The sequence below is a fragment of the Annulohypoxylon truncatum genome (genome assembly GCF_022578515.1).
Source record: "Annulohypoxylon truncatum strain CBS 140777 unplaced genomic scaffold F4807scaffold_44, whole genome shotgun sequence".
NCBI classification, from domain to species: Eukaryota; Fungi; Ascomycota; class Sordariomycetes; order Xylariales; family Hypoxylaceae; genus Annulohypoxylon; species Annulohypoxylon truncatum.
Window position 1 is genome coordinate 289,774 of NW_025953830.1, and position 18,732 is coordinate 308,505.

The following is an 18,732-nucleotide window of genomic DNA, read 5'->3' on the forward strand; positions in this document are numbered from 1 at the left end:
TCTCGCCCCCTGAAGAATTGCTGGTCGACCAATCCGCAACTTTCATACGGGGCCACTCAAAACGAAAGGGAATAGTCACAACTACTAGTTGTTTAGTAAAACTCCTTTCCTACCTTAAGCCCCAGAGGGAAAATTAAGCGCCTTTGTAAGCTTGGCGTGAAATGATTGATACTTACCTAGGTATATTTGTAGAATCTAAAGGAGCTTCATTGATGATAAGCTTGATCCTGCAGTTACCTACGAAATGGAGGAGTCTAACCTAGTGCCGAGGTTTGACGTTTTAAGTCCCGTAGTACTCTACACTCCTGAACTTATCAAGCTCAATATTTCCTAGGTTGCGGGTAACTCAGGTAGGTAGGCTAGCCTTGTGACGATGTCGAGTATAGTTTTGCACGAAATGGCTAAAAGGATGTCGTGGTATTAAACTTGAGGCTTTCCGATTCCACCCTGGCACCCCGGGACCTGGGTAACGTGGTCCCCTGTGGAGATGCAACTCAAGCAGGCCGCATACGTTTTTTTTAAAAAAAGGACCAGCGGATCGGTACCGATCGAGCTTGACGTCAGGGGCATATCAAAGTTACAATATGATATCACGAACTACAAACATACCTACCTAGTGAGAGGCGTTTTACTAAACCCAGACGACCTGACTAGTAATTGTCAACTTCAGGGGAGTGGCTCCCACCGGAACAGGAAGAAGTTTTGTATTTCCATGGGTTATTCCCAGTAGTTTCTGAGTTTAAACTCGTAATGCTGTCCGATTGTAAAAGAATGAGATTTTGGAAACCTATAGGTCATACATGTCATGTCCACCAAAGTGGGCGTAGTACTGATGCATGCAAGCCATAATGTGGTGCTAATATAAGGTTATCTTCACTTAAATGTTTACCATGTACAGAATTATCTACGGAGTTATTCCGCAGTGTCATTCATCAGCCATGACGGCTCCCTCGTTTCGTGGTAGCGATCAATGTAACCTTCGGCAGCCGACCAGATTTCCGAAGGCTAGTCTAGCTAAGGAGCCGAAGGATTACGATCTAAAATTCCATTGATAGGTTATACTAATTAGAGACATCTCGATATTACAGCTGAAAAAAGTGTGATATAATTATGCTAGACTGAGTTTTTACATGCTCACGGAGCTAAGTGAGACTTCCACCGGGAATAGCTCGTTTCTCATCAGAAAGGACATGTCTTTTCACCAAGTGAGATTTTATAGCGCCGCTGATTAAACGGACCTAGAAAATACTACGTACACACGTAGTGGCCGAAGAACGAGTCATTGATGGAAATCTCTGGCGGGTAACGGTTCCGGTCTAGCTGCTTTAACATGGCTAGCTAAGGATCAACCGTCTCCCACGCCATCCTCAGCTTGCACGTAAGCGGTAAAATAACGGAGAGCGTCATAGGACCGATCACGAAACAATCCAAGCACGCGACCCTAATGATGCTAGCTCACCCATACGGGATCCTTAGTCAGCCGAGACGTGGCCGGACCGAAAAGCGCATCAGGGTCGCGAAGATGCAGGTCTATGGCCGTATAAGCGATGAAGTTCTTAGGGGTCCGCATCTCTCTCGCCGCCTCGCGCTCGCCGTAGCGGAAGGCGTCGGTCTCCTGGATGGTGAAAGGAAACACATCGTGCCGACAGTGTAACTCCTTGGAGAGACTATCCTGGCGCATGCCGAATTTGGCTATGGGTCATCTTCAGCTAGCCGCGATATTGCGGAACGTCTTCTCGTCAAGAAGCTTGCTGCCGGCCGTATATAGCGCCTCGCGGGCAAATCCGATCTCCGTCGCGTTCTTCCCATTGATCAGCGCTTCGATCTTCTTCGGTCGCAAATCTACCTGAATTCGCATCAAAGTCCACTTCTTGATGCTGCTGCATATCTCACCGGGGCTCTCGCAATCCATGGTCGTGGACCTCGGACCTTCCACGCGGAACATGCGGGTGTCTAGTATGATATTGGCCGTCATGCGCGCAGGACATCCGTAACGTTTCCTGATCTCACGTATTCGCTTCCCCTGCCCTGCTCGGGAGGTGTCGCTTTAATGGTTTCGATACCTCTACTCGTGATGCACGATATCATCTCTCTTGCTAAGCGAAATGCGTCTCGGCTTCCATATGTTTCTATCTAGATCCAGATCACCTCCCGCCGTTGCTTGGGCAAGGTAAAGGTATCACGAGACATCGAACAATTTTACCTGCCACTCGATTATGTTGTTAGGAGGGGTGACGGGTATGGACGGAGGTATCTGAGTCTACCCAGACGCAATAGACGTGGCGGTCGTCTGCAGCATCAACTTAGAGGAGCCTGACATGGTCTATTGCTGCTTGAGTTTGAAGCTTGGTCCCGGCAAGAGCAGCCGCTTGTCGCAAGGCTCTCTCCGCTACGGCAGAGGAATCTCACATATCAATGATAGTTCGACGTGATAGTACCGACCAAAGGCAAGAGCTGGGAAGGACTCGTCATGTCGAAAGTACCACGCGAATATTCCTACTTTACAATGATGAGGAGTGTAAAGAGTCCGAGGTGATGTACTTAATGGTGTTATGTATTTGATATAGTCAATCAACGGACTTGCCTTCGGGATTCATCGCTTCTATTTGAACGCCGCGCTGAGAATGGTCTATCTATGGTAGTCTAGTTCATTCGACGGGGACGAATTCGGTTCAGCTTTAGCGTGGGCGAGGGCAAATAAATGGCATGCCTTTTGGCCGAGCAATTGTTGCTTCTATTTGTTTTTATATCTATCCCTATACCTAGTGGAAAGGGGGATAACCGAAAAGGCACTCGGTCCATCTTGGATAGTCTGTAGTGGTATGGAAGGTGACAATCATATATAAGAAGTATATATCAGATGATCAATCTTGTGAACACCTCTGTCTCGGATGAAGTTCTCATTTCGAACCTTGGTAACTGCGTAATTGCATGAGGGGTATAGGTAAAGCTACATGGTGACATATATACCTAGTTATATGCACGTATCTGTCTTAGTGATCGAATAAGACTTGTCATATATATAACGGACTACCTGACCTTGGCTTGCTTCTAAGCCTTTTGATACGAGTTACTTCGGGCGACGATCTTTTTCAAACATTCTAGAAAAAGACAAAACATTCATTCTGACGATTACATGCCTAGATTGAAGCCAAACGTCGAAGACGAAAACGAATGTCACTGTCACTCTGGAGGTCGGCTATACCTGAAGCGGTAATTTACATGCCTGGCCTCTTGATTGGTCGGGTTTAGCAGCTCCTTGCAATCTTCATCGTCCCGCATCCTATTTAGACCTAGCGTAGCCGCTGGGTAAGGTCAAATATGTGTACATGCTCTTTTTTGCCGACAGGGTGGGGATGGGGATACTTACCTAATGTACGGAGTACCGTACCGTCAAGTTAGCCAGCACTTCAGATATATGGATCTCTACCACGTCGAGATGCGAATAAGATAATAATAGATCGAGAAAACGCAGAGCTAAGAAATGTGTTCGTTTTTCTTTGGTCGAGCATTGTAAAAATTATATTTCCGTGCGATTCCAACTACTTAGGAGGTACCCATTGGAAGGTGCCGAAGTTTTAACGTTCCCTTGGAATTTGACTCTGAACCTTAATACCGTAGCGGTAGGTACACAAGCGTCGTACCTGAGGTATGTACATTCGGGTAACCCTACATGCGACTAACAAAGCGGAAGCGCGATTGGTCCAGTGACCTTTTTTTCTTCGGCGGCGGAAGAGTCAACGACAACCTTCTTTGTGTGCCGTTCCGATCCATATCTCGTAATCCACTTTCTAGCTTACCTACACCCATACAACCTACAACTAATAATTCAACCTCAATCAAGACCCGAGCCAGACTAGATTGCAAGAGATATTGCGTGTCTGTCGCCTGCGTGGATTGATCGATCCGTCGCTCATTCAAGCATCGAACCTCCAATTCGAACTCCTGCCATCAGCCTCAACTCATCCCCCCCATTTTACCGAGCCCACACGCGCGCGCATCGTTGCAGCGGACGTCACCTGCGCCCGCCGACAACCTCCCACTTCACATCGGAGCGACTACAATTGCTAAACCTACCACATGCCGCCTTCCTAAATCGCGTTTTCCTGTCTTCTAAGGCGCACCTACAACCACGGCGAATTCCCGTCGTCATAATCCGTTATAATCGTCATCATCACCGCCGTCTCCCTGCGTAAGCTGCGAACAGGTCATACGCGTGAAGGAGGTGTGCACGTCTACTTTTTCATAAAGTGATCGATATCTAAGCCTGGCCACTAAACCTTGTAGATACCTGATCGCTTCTTCCTTACTTTCCGCTCGTTTATTACCTGGTTTCGACAGCTTCATCACGCCTTCCGATCTGCGCCAAAGGCACGATACCCCTAGTCGTTCCTTCAACTCTTCCCTCTCTTCCATCCTGTATTGCCGCTATGCTTTGGTTCTCGAGACGATTCCGATAAGCTACTTTGCCTACGTTGATATCTCCTCGCGCATCTGCCGACTCATATTCATAATATAACTGCCATTACCGCAACTTACACATCGTCATATTCCTAATTCTATCGTATCTAGTAATTAGTAGCCGGAAATATACCACGATATCATGGCTGCGCCTTGTAAGTTCTAACCTCACATATTTTAAAACTCGCCGCGCCGTTGTAACAACTTGGCGTTTTCTTGACGTGATATATATATGAACCTCGAAGCAGTACCCCGACTGATAGGAGTAGTGACCGCGGAGGAGGAGACCCGTTACACGGAAATCATCGACGGGATCCTGGCCACGGCAGATCTCGAGACCGTCACGCGCAAGAAGATCCGCATGGGCCTCGAGGCTGCTCTGGGCGGAAAAGACCTGAGCGATCAAAAGGTGTGTGACAGCCTCCCGGGTTCCCACCGGGTTCCCTCGCCGCCCCGCAACCGCTCGCAACACACCGCTACCAGCGACCTTCGTCTGCTAGGCCTCCGCGTTTTGCTGACCCGTACATAGCACGCCATCAAGGCTCTCATCGAAGAGCGCTTCGACGCCATCTCTTCCGCCGCGCCGCCGCCCTCCTCGGCAATTCCTCAGCCCGAATCGGCTTCTCCGCGCCCGTCGCCCAAGCGGCAGGCCAACGGCTTCGACGAGAGTAGCCACGACGTCGAGGACGACGCTAACGGAGACGAGATCAAGGTATCGGTGCAACCGCCGAAGAAGAAGCAGCGCAAAGAGAAGAGCGAAGACACCGAAGACGCCGACGCCAAATTGGCGGCTCTCCTACAGGCCCAGGAAAATCAGCGAACTCGGGCAACCCGCGGAGGCGGAAAGCCCAAGGCGCCCGCGAAGAAGAAGAAAAAGGCGACGCCTCGAAAGAAGAGCGACAAGAAGGTCGGCGCCGAGGACGACAGCGACGTGGAGGGAAGCGAGGAGTCGAATAACAAGCCGCGAAAGGCCGGCGGAGGCTTCCAGAAGCCTTTTAATCTCAGCTACCCGCTCGCAGAGTTATGCGGGGAGCCACAGGTGAGCATATGATTCGTCAAACCTCCGGGGGCGCGGCTCCGCGGCAAGTCCAGCACTCTAACCTCGGGCCACAGCTATCCCGACCGCAAGTCGTCAAGAAATTGTGGGAGCACATCAAGGGCAACCAACTACAAGACCCCAACGACAAAAGACAGATTCGCTGCGACGAGAGGATGCAGGCAGTTTTCAAGCAGGCGAAGGTCGACATGTTCCAGATGAACAAGCTGGTGGGAAACCATCTTTATCCCGTCGACGAGGAGTAGTCGACGGGGCGGGGAGATCGTTCCTCGGTCTACGCCTTCCGAGGCGGTCCAAGGGGATGTAGGGGGGGTACGTTGTATCTACTTGGGAAACGGTTGCTAGGTATGGGCGGGTTTGGCGGCTGCATATTCACGTAGGCGTAAGATGCTTTGCGGGTAATCTCCTTCGCTGCCGGACTCGTACGTTATCAGGGAGGATTTTGTCTGAGACTACTAGAAGTCTCCGCGACGGTACAAGATTGGTTTGCGGGAGAGAAGGCGCAGAAACTTGACCAACCTACCTAAGGCGCTTGAGGGAAAGCTCGCTTTCCAAGGTAATGTCTTAGATTAGGTAACTCAATACGACTGAATTCAATAACGACATATATACTATATTGCAGTTTAGATTGGCAATGTTCGTGTTCCGCGGTGGTCAGCAGATTGGGAATTCGGCGAGCTAAATATCGTGGATAGCTTCATCACTACGGGATAGCGGGAGTGGACGGAATTTAGTAGCCTATACCCTATGTATGGTGGTTCATTCATTGCTACGTGTACCTAGCAGCCTAGGTATGTTACAATCTTGTCTTGTAATATGACATTATGACATTCCCTGCGCTGTGTCATTTCCAGGGGTTTGAGGTGGGATACACCTAAGCAAACAGGGCGATCGCGGGTAGAATGGATGTCATCTTAATTGTGGCTTAGGTGCTAACCCGTACTGCCCGTATTATAAAGCCACTAAGAATTGCCCCGCGGCTATGTGGCTATGCGAAACACACTGACCGGATGTGTCATCGCACCCACTAAAAACCTTTCCCTTAACGCACGACGTTCGTTTGCTGGTGGGATGGCTTAGGTAAGGAAGGTGCAATCCAACTTATCTATATGGATATCTCATAAATTCTAGTTGCCAGGTAGAATTAATAACCTTACCAACTACTCAAATACCTACCTACATAATCCCGAATCTTCCACCGCATTCAAATAGATCTTGACGCGTATAGTCAGCTACGTAGCCAGAAATCTCGTCTTTCTCCCCTCTACAGCTCATCTTGCGAACAATCTAATCTCTAGACGAATATCGGCCCAGCTTCATCCGTTTGCCATCCTACCGCCCGACTTTCGGGCAAGGGCAGCGAATTCCCCTTCCTCAGCTGCGACTATCTTTGGCCGCATTTCCCGCGTCCTCCACGCGTGCAAGACCACACCTTGATCATCTCGAGCGAACGGTAACGCTCCACGGCCGATCATCATGTCTTCAGCTGGCGGGATCCCGACGGACGCACCGAGCGGAACCGGGAGCTCTGCCGCGTCCGGGCCAAACCGCGGCCGAGGCGACCGTAATGCTAGGGGCAGAGGCAGAGGTCGCGGACGAGGAGACTCGGGTGCGAGAGGGAGAGGCCAGGGACGGTCGCAGCGCGGGAGAGGTAGGGGTGGCCATGCGCCGGCCGCTTCGTCCTCTTCATCCGCCGATCCTCTTCAACCGGCACACTCAGACCCAAGCAAGCCGGAACAAAATCTGCCGCAGCCTCGCTTACCGAGAAAGACTATGGATCCCGACGGAGGCGAGGAGGACGTGGAGGCCGAGGTGTGCTTCATCTGCGCGAGCCCCGTCATCCACCAGTCGGTCGCTCCCTGCAACCACAGGACATGCCACATATGCGCCCTACGCATGCGGGCATTATACAAGAATAAAGAGTGCGCGCACTGCAGAGTATGGCTAACCTAGCTGTCTTACCAACGTTCTGCCCGAGACGTAGCAAGCTAACCTCCGTCGTATTCGTAGACGCTCGCCCCGTTTGTCCTATTCACAGACGACGCAGTGAAGCGATACCAGGACTATTCCGACGCCGACGTCACCAGCGCCGACGATAATATCGGTATCCGGTACACGAACGAGGACATCGTCGGAGACACCGTCCTCCTACTGCGCTACAACTGCCCCGACGACTCGTGCGACTTTGCCGGCCTCGGCTGGCCCGACCTGCACCGGCACGTCCGCAGCGCGCACCAAAAGAAGATGTGCGACTTATGTACGAGGAATAAGAAGGTCTTCACCCACGAGCACGACTTGTTCACGGACAAGGAACTGGAGAAGCACATGCGACACGGAGACGATCGTCCCGGCGCCGTAGACCAGACGGGCTTCAAGGGCCATCCGCTGTGCGCCTTCTGCGGCCAGCGATTCTACGACGACGACAAGCTCTACGAGCACTGCCGAAGCAAGCACGAGAGATGCTTCATCTGCGACCGCCAAGATCCTCGACAGCCTCACTACTATCGGGATTATAACGCGCTGGAGGAACACTTCAAAAATGATCACTTTCTGTGCCTCGATCGCGAGTGCCTCGACAAGAAGTTCGTCGTCTTCAGTTCCGAGATGGATCTCAAAGCGCATCAGCTCAGCGAACACGCGAACTCGCTGTCTAAAGACGTGAGGCGCGACGCCCGCCTAGTCGACCTTTCGAGCTTCGACTATCGACAACCGTACCAACAAGAAAGACGCGGCGGCGGATCCGGCCGAGACCGAGACAGGGACAGGGACAGGGACCGAGACGGCGATAGGGAGAGAGACAGGGATAGGCGAGGAAGGGGTCGCGATCCGAACGCGGAACCGCTCCCGGTCAGCTCGGCGCAACCTCTTCGACGCGACGAGCTCGCTTTCCAAAGACAGATGGCCGTGCACTCTTCGCAATCCGTCTCCAACCGAACCTTCGGCGGTCAATTGTCAGCACCTTCGTCGTCGAGCGTCGCCGGGCCGCCCGCTCAGACAGCTCAGCGCGCTTCCGGTAGCTCCACGCCCGGTCCTTCAGTCCCCGTTCCCGAGATGGAGGGACTAAGCCTCGCGGATCCGAACCTCACACCGGAAGACCGCGCCCGCCTCCTGCGTCATTCTGCCGTGATAGAGCGGGCCTCGAACCTCCTACACAACGACCGGGACAAGATCGCCTCCTTCCGAAGTCACATATCCTCCTTCAGACAGGACAAGATGTCGGCCGCGGCTCTCGTCGACGCCTTGTTCTCGCTGTTCTCGGACACGTCTTCATCGGCCTTGGGCACGCTCGTCCGAGAGACGGCCGACCTCTTCGACGACAAGAAGAAGGGCGACAGGTTAAGGAATGCGTGGAACGACTGGAGAGCGATCAACGAAGATTATCCGACGTTACCCGGCCTGAGCGGCATGCACGGCGCCACAACCTCTAACACGGGATGGGCAGCCGCCGCGGCCAGCTCTCCGGTCGCGGCAGCGGCGGCACCGTCCCAGAGGCACACCACGCGCGTTCTTAAGCTGAAAAGCTCTACCCAACAATCGCGGCGCTCGAGCGCGGCGCAGTCGTCGACCATGTTCCCGAGCGCGAGCTCTTCTCGAAACCCGCCGCCACCGCCCGCGGCCTCTTTTCCCGCCCTGCCGCCTAGCAATCCCAACGCCGGCGGAGCGACGCGGCCTCCGACGACGGCTCTCTGGGGTTCCAGCGGGGGAGCTCAAACCCAGCCCAGACCCGCGAGACCCGCTAACAGAGACGAAGCGTTTCCGGCACTTCCCGCGGCGCCCAAGCCCACGACCACCATCTTCGGCTACGGGACCGGCAGCGTACGGAGAGACGCCGGGACTTCAAGAGGCACCGGGTTCTCGTGGGGATCGTCGAACGGGCCCGAGGCCTCCGGGGACAACGCGGAAGAAGACAAGGGCGACGCGCCCGGAAAGGGGAAGAAGGGCAATAAAGGTAGAAAGAAAGTTCTGGTTCAGTGGGGTTGACGATACGTAAACGACATCAAAAACGACGCTCCGAGGAACGGCTCGCATGTTTTAGTAGTATCCATAAAACTGGCAAATCATGGCTAACCCGCTCATACATAAGTTCACATGAGAACCGGAAGATGCGGAGTATGCGCCTCCGAGGTTACCAGGTGTTTACTTCGACAACAGCGAACATTCGAAGGCCTCGCGTATCGAATTCTAACCGAATTACTTCAATAGCTTCACATGTTCCTCCCATGTATGAAATATAATCAGCTTAGATTGTCCACCGTCTCATCTAATCATATACTAGCGTGACTTGATCGTAACCTACGCGATCGTTTCGATCTCAGTACAGATACTCACTTTAGCAACCCCCCGTGTCACTCCCGCCGACGCACGGCTCTCCTGTGCAGTTGAATCCGCGAGGCGACTCGGCGTTTCCGCAAAGGTAAGCCGTTGCGGAGGTCCCGTTGTCGAACTTTAGATCGACGCCGAAGAGCCCGATATCGACGCAAGGTTTGACGGCGCTACACTGAAGGCTAGCGACTTCGTCGGATTTCGTCGTGCCCGACATGTTATTTACGGTGATGTCCAGGATCTCAAATTCGGAGTTCGTGCAGTTTCCGTCGCCCGGCGCTCCCATGAAGCGCGTACACTGGGATATGGAAAACGCGGCGCCGCGCAATTCCGTGGTGAAGAGATCATCGAAGTACATACTCGAAGCATCTGGTTAGATAAGAATCCGTCAGCCTAGATTTTTTATTCTCATCACGTTTGAGATGCACGAAACTCGCTAGCGGATAGATAAACCGTTAATACTCACTCCCTAACCCTCCGCCCCCACCATTTGGCGGGTATCCGTTCTGGTCGGCGGTCCAAGTTTTGAAATATACCTATATTTCGCGTTAGCAACCGCGTAGGACTTGAACATTGCGCAAGTCCAAGGAACTGCTCACCGCGTGGAGAGTGTTGTCGAAGGTAATGTTCTTAACCTTGACCCCCCTAATATGTTCCGTGACACCGTAATACTGTCCTATGCTACCCATAGCAATGCCTTCTCCGTTGTAGAATCGGGAGTTGGTGATATTTACATCATAGCTATCCGCCTTTAGCGAGATGCTGTCATCCCCGTTGTAAACTGTCCAGTTGTTGAACGTGATATGCGAGGAGCGGATGGTGTCGGCCCCGTCAGTATTGGCTAACACGTGTTATCATCGAATGAGAGGTCCATAATACGAGGCGATTGAAACTCGACACTTACAACTCTGCACCACGTTGCCGGTATTGTTGACGAATATACTGTCCAGGATAACGTGCTCGCAATATATAAGCGACATCGTCCTTCGGAACTTAGCATCTCGAATCGCCATCTGATCCGTAGCGAGCAACATGCCCGAAGCTGCACTTACCACATCTGACTTCGTAGAAAGGTCAGGCCCCTCACCACCGAGTTCCGGAGGCCGTTGAAGGTGAGGGCGTGCGGCCTCCCGGGATAGTTGGAGGTGTTCTCTTGATGAGAGATCCACTCGTACCAATAGTCGCCGTTGCCGTCGAAAGTCCCCCGGCCATGGCCATTTAATCGAACTTCGTCGCCGCCTAGAATGAACGCCGTCGACTGGTTCTGGTAACCGACATCCAAGGAGTTATTCAACCAATATTGAATATCCGTACTCCACTGAGGTAGACGTCATCAGCCTAAGAATTCAGCATCATCATTCATGGTAAACCCAACGTACCAGCAGAGTCCCATATATGTCAATGTCGACATTGTTAAGCCACGTAATATTCATGACCGACGAGATGTAATAGGTAGTAGGCAGGAATATAACGTTGCCATCGCGCCCGCATTCCTTGAAGGCATCGACGATAGCAGGAGCATCATCCGTCGTATTAGTTCCGTGAGATTCGACTACACAAGTCTTCTTGGCCACGACCGAAACGTCCTGGACCAACGAAAAGATGAAAGGCAAGTACACGAGTTGATTCTTCATCGTGAGGTTTACGGCAAATGAGACGTTTTACTATGTCAACCTGCTCATCCCTTTCGAAAATATTTTCCTGCGAATCGAACCCTCTTTCAATGAACCCTGCTCGGCACATATCAGCAATAACACCGAGCTTCAAGGTAGCAATCCGGGGAAATTCTCCACCTCACCCCGCAAAGATTGTGGAGGAGCATCCTTCCATTTCGTTCAGGCGGCGTGAAAAGTCGACGACATTCTAGGAGGTCGGTTTATTAGAATTACCATTAAGTACCCTACGTTTAGGGGGTTATCTTCGTTTTTTCCACCACCGCGTCGGTGTATAATAAACACATCGCAATGCGTCAGGGAACACGCAAGTCACCACAACCATGTCCAGACGAGGCTCATTTTCATAACTCAACGATCCAAAACATGTCACTAGACAATTAGGGAATCCATCTTAGAGGGGATTAGCCACTGTTAATTCAGCTGAGCATTGGTATCTAGCTCGCCATTCCGTAGGAGCGACGCTCTCCTTTTCCCAATAGATCATGCCGTTTATCATGCAAGAGATCTGACACCCGCAGACGTATCACGGGAATCTCATGCATTTCATGGGGAGGCATATTTGCACACCGGTAGCGCACCAAAATTAGCATAGGTATATTATTCTAATTCCGTCGACAACTGTCTTAATTATGGAGGTGTCGTTCATCATACTGCGTTGGTACATATATATATGTGTGTGTGGTGTGGTCGGCGCTAGCAACCGTATTTCTACTTAGTAATCCACTTGGGAATAATGCTGTTATCATCATCATCATCACCATCACCACTATCACAACGTTCTTTTCCGTCTTCCTCTTCTTCTCCCACCTTTGATGTGGACGAGGTGGACTATCCACAGCGAGGACTCTCCTTCTGTCGGGTTGACGGTGCAGGCCTCTCTGCCCTTTTTCGGATGGGTTTTCTATCCTGTCCGACTGGCCATGGTCGATAGTCCATGAGTTCGTAAGTGTCCTCATCCAGTTTGAATTCTTCGAAATATCGATCTATCATCTTGAAGATGGATACACGGGTTATCTCTTTGTCCTCCGATGAGATGAACCTCTGTAGTACTAAAGCTCTCAGATCGTCCCTTAGCCTTGTAGCCAGCCCGAAATAATTTCCCTCCTTTGCCAACACAGCTAAGTGCCTGTGCACCAAGTCATTTCGCTTCCCGTACATAGATATGGCTATTCTTATTCCTTTATAGTTAGGTATCTGGGCGTATTTAGCCAGCATCTTGATGAGGTCGGTCATTGGGGCAGGCGGCTTTCCAGGGGACTTCAGTTTTCGTCCCTCCAACGTAAGGATTTCGTCGATTTGACTCCATGTTTGTGTAAGAAATTCTCGCATGGCATGGGCCTCGGAGTCTAGATGGGTCGGTGCTTTCCCATTTTCCCTCATTGCCTTTTTCCGGGTTTTCTTGGCCTCTTTTGAGACTTCTAGCGCTGCCTTCCTCAAGTCTCCTACCGCGTTGGCGAAATAATCACCATACCTTAAGAAGAATCCGTCCTTGGATAACTTTTCGAGCTTCTCTCGACACTTGGCGTATTTACAGTCCGTTTCTAGTCGACGGCACATTTCATCTTTGAACCCTGATAAGGCGCCCCTTACTCCACGCACGAGTGGCGTGTCGGCAGTTTCGAGATCTTCACCAATTCCCTCCAAATTTTCGACGATCTGTCTTGCTCTCTCTTCCGTCAACGGACTCATAACTCGTTGGCCGGTCTTGTTTTTTTCGATCAGCTCTCGGAGCCATTGAGTAATCTCTGTGATGGGTTCTTCGTCGTTGCTTGCAGCGAGGTCTGCTCCACGACGTTTCTTAATATTAAGAGGGGACAGTTTTGTTTGTTGGGACATTGGAGCCAAAGAATATAGGTTGTATAGCTTCGGTTACGATAATGGCAAAGGATGCCAAGATTTGCAAGTCGTGGAAATGTTATGGTTTGGTATGTCGATAGTACTTGACTAAAATCCAACATGTTAAAATCACAGGAACCAGAGTTGGGTATTTATACACATACGTTCTTTCATTATGTATTGGTATATAAGGTTCAAGTGGCGTTCAGAAGGCGTATTAAGCCTTGAAATGACATGGTGGGAGCATGGTTTAAGTAAGTTACATCTATTCTTTCCCATTACCTATTGAAAGTATTCAAGATGCATTGCATGGATCAGCAGCTACTCTTTGGCTCGGACCATTTTGAAAGCCAAATTGGCAACTTTCTATCGTATAAATTCGTTACTACAACGGCTCATCCGGTAAGTGCCCATGGCATGAACTAAGTATTTAGCTTGAACTGACTTTCAAGGAAACTTCAGGCTCCGAAAATGTCTAATGGTTGGATGCATGTCTAACCACGATAACGCGATCGCATCCACCACGTCCATTCCCATCATACGGCAACAACTACATCTAGCCTTTCACTACAGACAACATGGGCTACCCAGCGTGGTGATGACTTCGAGCTTACTGGCGCTGTCGGAGTCCCCGAAATAACTTTTATCACATTAAAACGTTTCTCGGTAGAATTGATGGAGCCCTGATGCGAATAAGAGAACACTGATTGCTAATGCAATGCAAAATTCGAACTACTGTCCTATTTGATGGAAAGATTAACAATGTCACGCCCCACTTTACCCCTTTTACTGTAGTTGAAGCTGTAGTCTGATTGGACTGCGGTTGATCTACAGTTGACATAATAGTCTAATTGAACTACAATTGGCTTACTGACTATTCGAGCTTCGGTCAACGAATTCCTTCGTTATCTCGCAATCTCGCTCTCTAGATCGAAATGCGGGAAGCGACTTGCCTAAGAATTTGGACCTTGTGGAAAGGATCTTGAATCGCTATTCCGAATTTCTTTTAACATAGATTCAAGGTTTTCCAGTTACATGACATTTATAGTTATCCGAAAAAGTTATGCGTTTTATTACAATATAAATGTAACATATCTATAATGCGCGGTGCTGCCATTCCTACTAAACCATTCATTGCACGAGCCATCGATGTGTCATCTCTTCGAGTTTTGAAATAGCAAGCCTTTTGAAGAAGCCCTGTCCTAGGACGACGTCACTACTTTCGTCTCGCACACGTTTGTACATCCTTTCTGTCAAGTCCCTTCTTCCTTGGAATGAAAAGACCTCGCTGAACTCGTCCATGGACTGAGTATTCAAAGTGTCTGCCAGGTTCTGCTTGCTAAAGAGCAGCGTTGTCGCACGTGTGTACATTTCGTCCCCCTTTTCTCGCATGCCCACGGCAAGGTAAGCATCACCTAAGTGCTTGAGCTTGTACCAACCTCTTTCTTCCAATCTTTCTACCTGGTCGGGGGAGAACTCGGCGTTTTGCCTGATCAAGTGCCTCATGGCTCCGCTGTTGAACTGATCAACTGCCTGGGTCAGTTGTGCATCGAGCATCGTGCTGTCTGCTTCCGCAAGTTGATGTATAGTATACTTCTCATAAGTTTTTGGCAGCGTGCCTGGATGCCACGGGTCTCCTTGCGAGGCTCTCAGACGCTTTTGCTCGAAAAAGGCGTCTTCCATCTCATCTGCCTTATTGAGCAAGTCGCACGCATTTCGCCCCTCACAGGATTTCTCGGTTTCTTTGCCCAGTCGAATTTCATAACAGCCCCAAGGTGCAATTTGGTCCAGCTCTATATCACGGTCTCTGTCGTATCCTCGAGCCGACACCACGGCGCCAACATACATGCAGTCAATGATGGCGGAATAGTCCGCGCCCTCATCCAAGCCAAACGTTGTTACCAGTAGGAACGGCTCTTCATCGTTGGTTTGGGCGGCGCCTTTCAGTAGCAGGCAGCATTCCCAATGAATAAGTGCAGACTGGACCCTGAGAAGTATTTCAGGATGGCGACCATAAGGCTGTAATGTTCTCTGTTCGACTTCAGCTTGGCTCAATCCACGACAGCTCCAAAGGCCCGTCAGTATCCCTTTTCTGTCAACCTCAAGCATCCGATTCCCTTTCGTATTGGTTAGGTCACCATTCATGTCGGTTCCTATGTCCATCGGCATGTCGTCAAACGAAGCGGGACACCACGAAAACGGCCCACATTCGAACATGGTTGATTGACCATGTAACAGGCTATTGTAGGGCACAGAGCCCAGGTGCACAATTATCTTGCGGATGATTTCGCTCTCGTCGTCGGTATAGTCCCATTTGACCTTGGCCAGTAATCCAGTAATTACAGTACGGTCCCTTAACCAGCTTGTTGTCCTCGGCCTCAAGATGGCCAAGAGATCGGTGATATGATTCGTAGCCTCACCACGCTTACGGACACGACGAATCATGCAAGATGCTAGCCAATGGGTGCGTGATACAGTGGCAGGGCTGCTGGCAAGAATGTCAAGTTCCAAATCCTTAATATCAGGTGTCATGGGGTCCGAACCCTTGAAAAGAACCTTTACTGTGTTGGACATAGCAAATTCCAAAGCCGTCCAACCCCTTGTAAACCATGGAGACAGCATGATTGCCAGGCAAGCCGTTCCGGGATCGGTATAGTCTGTTGCCAGAAGATAGGAGTCGTGCACCACCGTAAACTCTGCGTGGGCGTAATTGTTGTGCATTTCGCTCAGTGCTTGAGCGCGGGCCTTATCATCGAGTGGAATAGAAAGCGTGTCCCACCAAATGGCAACACAACCAAGCCTACGTGCCAGGTTTGCAAAGTAGGTAGAAAGACAGCGATTCACTCGTCCGTGGCCCTCGATTCCAACACCAGTTCCATCTGACCAGACATGTGAGATAGCGATGTATTTTTCGTCCGCTCTCGCCAGTCGTGGATGCAAGAGGTCCAAGAGCCAGGCTGTTTTGTTTCCACGTTCGACAGCTGGTAAAAGGTCTGCCAGGTCAAATAGGTGTAAGGAACACTCGGTAGTATCGGGACACTTATGTAGTTGTCCAACTCTTGTGGTGTTCATGTGGGCAACCTGACATCGGGTTGGTGTACAATGCTGATGTCGCCCATCGTGATCGTGGCAGAGGGCTCTGGCTTCACCCAAAGCATCTACAATAGCTGGAAAGTCACTGAGTGTCCGCTCGGCAAGACTGACAGCATTCCACAGCTGAGTCTTGCAAATCGTCAATTGCCTCGCTTTGTTCCGCGCCTCAACATTGCGACGGAGGCTGATGTGAGGCGGTAGAAACTGATGATCCCATTTTTCAAAGCCCAAATCGATGCCCATAGAGGACTGGATCATTGCCATCCAATGGACGAGATCACAGATACCCACCAAATCGGAAATGTGGGTTCCGAACCCGTCACGATATTCACTAAATTGTTCTGGGAAATCCCTGTATTCTCCCAAGATGCGTACGCAGCCTCTGACCGCGTTCGCTAGGTGGAAATGGACGAGATTTGTCTTCGTGTTTCTGTTTATACGGCAGGTGGCCTGGCAGGACATGGCCACCAGTGCCCAATCTCGGAACGCTTCCCAGCTGCAACCGGGAGCAATACTAGCCATGACCTTCTTCTTTTCCAGACAACCTGCATGTTGGCAGGCGCGAACGCGAGCGTCCTTGCAAAGGATACCGAGAAGTGGTATCACGCCGAGCTGAAATTTCCCTCGCTCCTCCGCAGGGGCTGATGTAACGTTATGTCCCTTCAGCCACATATCAGCGCGGGGGTTGGAGTTCAGGCATCCAGACGCTTCTTGTTGACAGAGACAAGAAGGCGCCTCAAGGAGGCAATCGAGTGCGTAGAAGCGTACGTCCGAATGATCACATATTCGTTGTGTGGTCGAAAATAACATTTCATAATACTTATATACATCCTTGTCTTCGATTGAAACCATGTCGTGCACTTTGCTTTAACCATTATATTACGGTCATTGCAATAAGTGCTTAAATAATTATATTATAGTTATTAAAACACTTTAATAATTAATAAAGATAATTATACGATATTTTTACGTTAAAAAAACGATATTTTTTTAATTAAAATTAATTTATAATTATAACGTTATATTAATTAATTTAATAATATTTTTATCGTATATTTTTAAATTATTTAATATATATTTATTTATTTAATAATTATTTTATTATTTAATATTTTTAATTAATTTTAAATTTTAATTTTAAAATTATATTTATTATTCGTTTAAAAAATATATTACGTTTAAACTTTTTTTTTAATTACGTAATTAATTTTTATTTAATTAATAAATAATTAATAAAAAACCGATAAAAAATTATTAAATAATATTAAAAATTTAACGTTTTAATAAATAATTTAAATTGATTTATATATTTAATTAAATATATATTTTATAAATTTATTATATTTTTTAAATTATATAATATTTTATATATTATCGGTATTATATTTTATATATTTATTATTATTATTATATTAATTATATTTTTTATTTTATAATTATAATAATAATTATATAAAATATTTTATTTTTTTTATAAATATATTAAAAATAATTAATATTTAATAAAAATAAATAATTATTTAATATAAATATTAAATAAAACGATATTATAATAAAAATTTATTATAAATTTTAAATTTAAAAAAATTAATTTAACGTTAATACGTTAATATAAATAATAAAAATAATAAAATTATTAATAATAAAAATATTAATAATAAAAATAAATTATTTATTTTTATTATTTAATTATAAGTTTAAAATAATTATTATTAAAATAAATTTTAATTATATTTTTTTTAAATAAAATTTATAAATTTATAAATTATTTAAAAAGTTTTTATTATTAAATTTTTTTTAAATTACGGATTCGTTTAATTTATATATTAATTTTAAAGTTATTTTTATTTATTTTTTTTAAAAAATTAAAAAATAAATAAACTTTTATTTTAATATTATAATTACTTTTTTTATAATTTAATTAATTTTATTTTTATTTTTATTTTTTTTAATAATTATTAAAAAAAATTATTATTTTTAATATATTTTTAATAAAATTTAATAACGATTAATAAAAGTTTTTTTTCCGGGAAAAAAATTTAATAAAGTTTTAATTATAAAAGTAATAATATAATGTTTATAATATAAAAAATAATAATTTGACGTTAAATTAAAATTAAATAATATTTATATTAAATATTATAATAAAAATAATTAAAAAATTAAAAATAAATTTTTTTTTATTTAATAAGTTAGGGTTAGGGTTAGGGTTAGGGTTAGGGTTAGGGTTAGGGTTAGGGTTAGGGTTAGGGTTAGGGTTAGGGTTAGGGTTAGGGTTAGGGTTAG

General features: G+C 47.5%; 6 protein-coding genes across 6 annotated transcripts; 2 read left to right on the forward strand and 4 right to left on the reverse strand.

The window, feature by feature from the left end:
• Positions 1-1,450: 1,450 nt before the first annotated feature.
• Positions 1,451-1,912, reverse strand: F4807DRAFT_464839 (uncharacterized protein; the record flags this gene model as incomplete). Its single annotated transcript, XM_048002190.1, has 2 exons — positions 1,451-1,667; positions 1,731-1,912. The coding sequence occupies 2 exons, from the start codon at positions 1,910-1,912 to the stop codon at positions 1,451-1,453; spliced, it is 399 nt and encodes a 132-aa protein (XP_047849883.1).
• A 2,598-nt stretch (positions 1,913-4,510) lies between these two features.
• F4807DRAFT_289543 (SWIB-domain-containing protein) lies at positions 4,511-6,359 on the forward strand. The gene is made up of 4 exons (XM_047994788.1): positions 4,511-4,616; positions 4,731-4,870; positions 4,991-5,500; positions 5,575-6,359. The coding sequence occupies exons 1-4, from the start codon at positions 4,604-4,606 to the stop codon at positions 5,761-5,763; spliced, it is 852 nt and encodes a 283-aa protein (XP_047849884.1). The 5' UTR covers positions 4,511-4,603; the 3' UTR covers positions 5,764-6,359.
• Positions 6,360-6,607: 248 nt separating this feature from the next.
• Positions 6,608-9,742, forward strand: F4807DRAFT_443762 (uncharacterized protein). The gene is made up of 2 exons (XM_047999580.1): positions 6,608-7,456; positions 7,529-9,742. Exons 1-2 carry the CDS (start codon positions 6,995-6,997, stop codon positions 9,497-9,499), a joined length of 2,433 nt encoding a protein of 810 aa, XP_047849885.1. The 5' UTR covers positions 6,608-6,994; the 3' UTR covers positions 9,500-9,742.
• On the reverse strand, positions 9,674-11,713 carry F4807DRAFT_289590 (galacturan 1,4-alpha-galacturonidase B). Its single transcript, XM_047994789.1, has 6 exons — positions 11,221-11,713; positions 10,894-11,159; positions 10,746-10,825; positions 10,441-10,682; positions 10,308-10,377; positions 9,674-10,210 (listed from the first exon to the last, which is right to left on the reverse strand). Exons 1-6 carry the CDS (start codon positions 11,473-11,475, stop codon positions 9,849-9,851), a joined length of 1,275 nt encoding a protein of 424 aa, XP_047849886.1. The 5' UTR covers positions 11,476-11,713; the 3' UTR covers positions 9,674-9,848.
• Positions 11,714-12,302: 589 nt separating this feature from the next.
• Positions 12,303-13,755, reverse strand: F4807DRAFT_443768 (uncharacterized protein). Its single transcript, XM_047999581.1, has one exon. It carries the CDS (start codon positions 13,351-13,353, stop codon positions 12,346-12,348), a length of 1,008 nt encoding a protein of 335 aa, XP_047849887.1. The 5' UTR covers positions 13,354-13,755; the 3' UTR covers positions 12,303-12,345.
• Positions 13,756-14,157: 402 nt separating this feature from the next.
• Positions 14,158-17,210, reverse strand: F4807DRAFT_443771 (uncharacterized protein). The gene has a single exon (XM_047999582.1). It carries the CDS (start codon positions 17,116-17,118, stop codon positions 14,485-14,487), a length of 2,634 nt encoding a protein of 877 aa, XP_047849888.1. The 5' UTR covers positions 17,119-17,210; the 3' UTR covers positions 14,158-14,484.
• Between the last annotated feature and the right edge of the window lie 1,522 nt (positions 17,211-18,732).

What these genes read in the sequence shown, in the direction of transcription:
- F4807DRAFT_289543 (XM_047994788.1), top strand. An exon ending in AAGACCTGAGCGATCAAAAG is followed by an intron (nt 4,871 to 4,990) that starts GTGTGTGACAGC and finishes ACCCGTACATAG; the next exon opens with CACGCCATCAAGGCTCTCAT. An exon ending in AGTTATGCGGGGAGCCACAG is followed by an intron (nt 5,501 to 5,574) that starts GTGAGCATATGA and finishes CTCGGGCCACAG; the next exon opens with CTATCCCGACCGCAAGTCGT.
- F4807DRAFT_443762 (XM_047999580.1), top strand. Translation starts at nt 6,995, where the DNA reads ATGTCTTCAGCTGGCGGGATCCCGACGGACGCACCGAGCGGAACCGGG. An exon ending in AAGAGTGCGCGCACTGCAGA is followed by an intron (nt 7,457 to 7,528) that starts GTATGGCTAACC and finishes TCGTATTCGTAG; the next exon opens with ACGCTCGCCCCGTTTGTCCT.
- F4807DRAFT_289590 (XM_047994789.1), bottom strand. Translation starts at nt 11,475, where the DNA reads ATGAAGAATCAACTCGTGTACTTGCCTTTCATCTTTTCGTTGGTCCAG. An exon ending in ACATATATGGGACTCTGCTG is followed by an intron (nt 11,160 to 11,220) that starts GTACGTTGGGTT and finishes CGTCTACCTCAG; the next exon opens with TGGAGTACGGATATTCAATA. An exon ending in TGGGGGCGGAGGGTTAGGGA is followed by an intron (nt 10,211 to 10,307) that starts GTGAGTATTAAC and finishes TTATCTAACCAG; the next exon opens with ATGCTTCGAGTATGTACTTC.
- F4807DRAFT_443768 (XM_047999581.1), bottom strand. Translation starts at nt 13,353, where the DNA reads ATGTCCCAACAAACAAAACTGTCCCCTCTTAATATTAAGAAACGTCGT.
- F4807DRAFT_443771 (XM_047999582.1), bottom strand. Translation starts at nt 17,118, where the DNA reads ATGTGGCTGAAGGGACATAACGTTACATCAGCCCCTGCGGAGGAGCGA.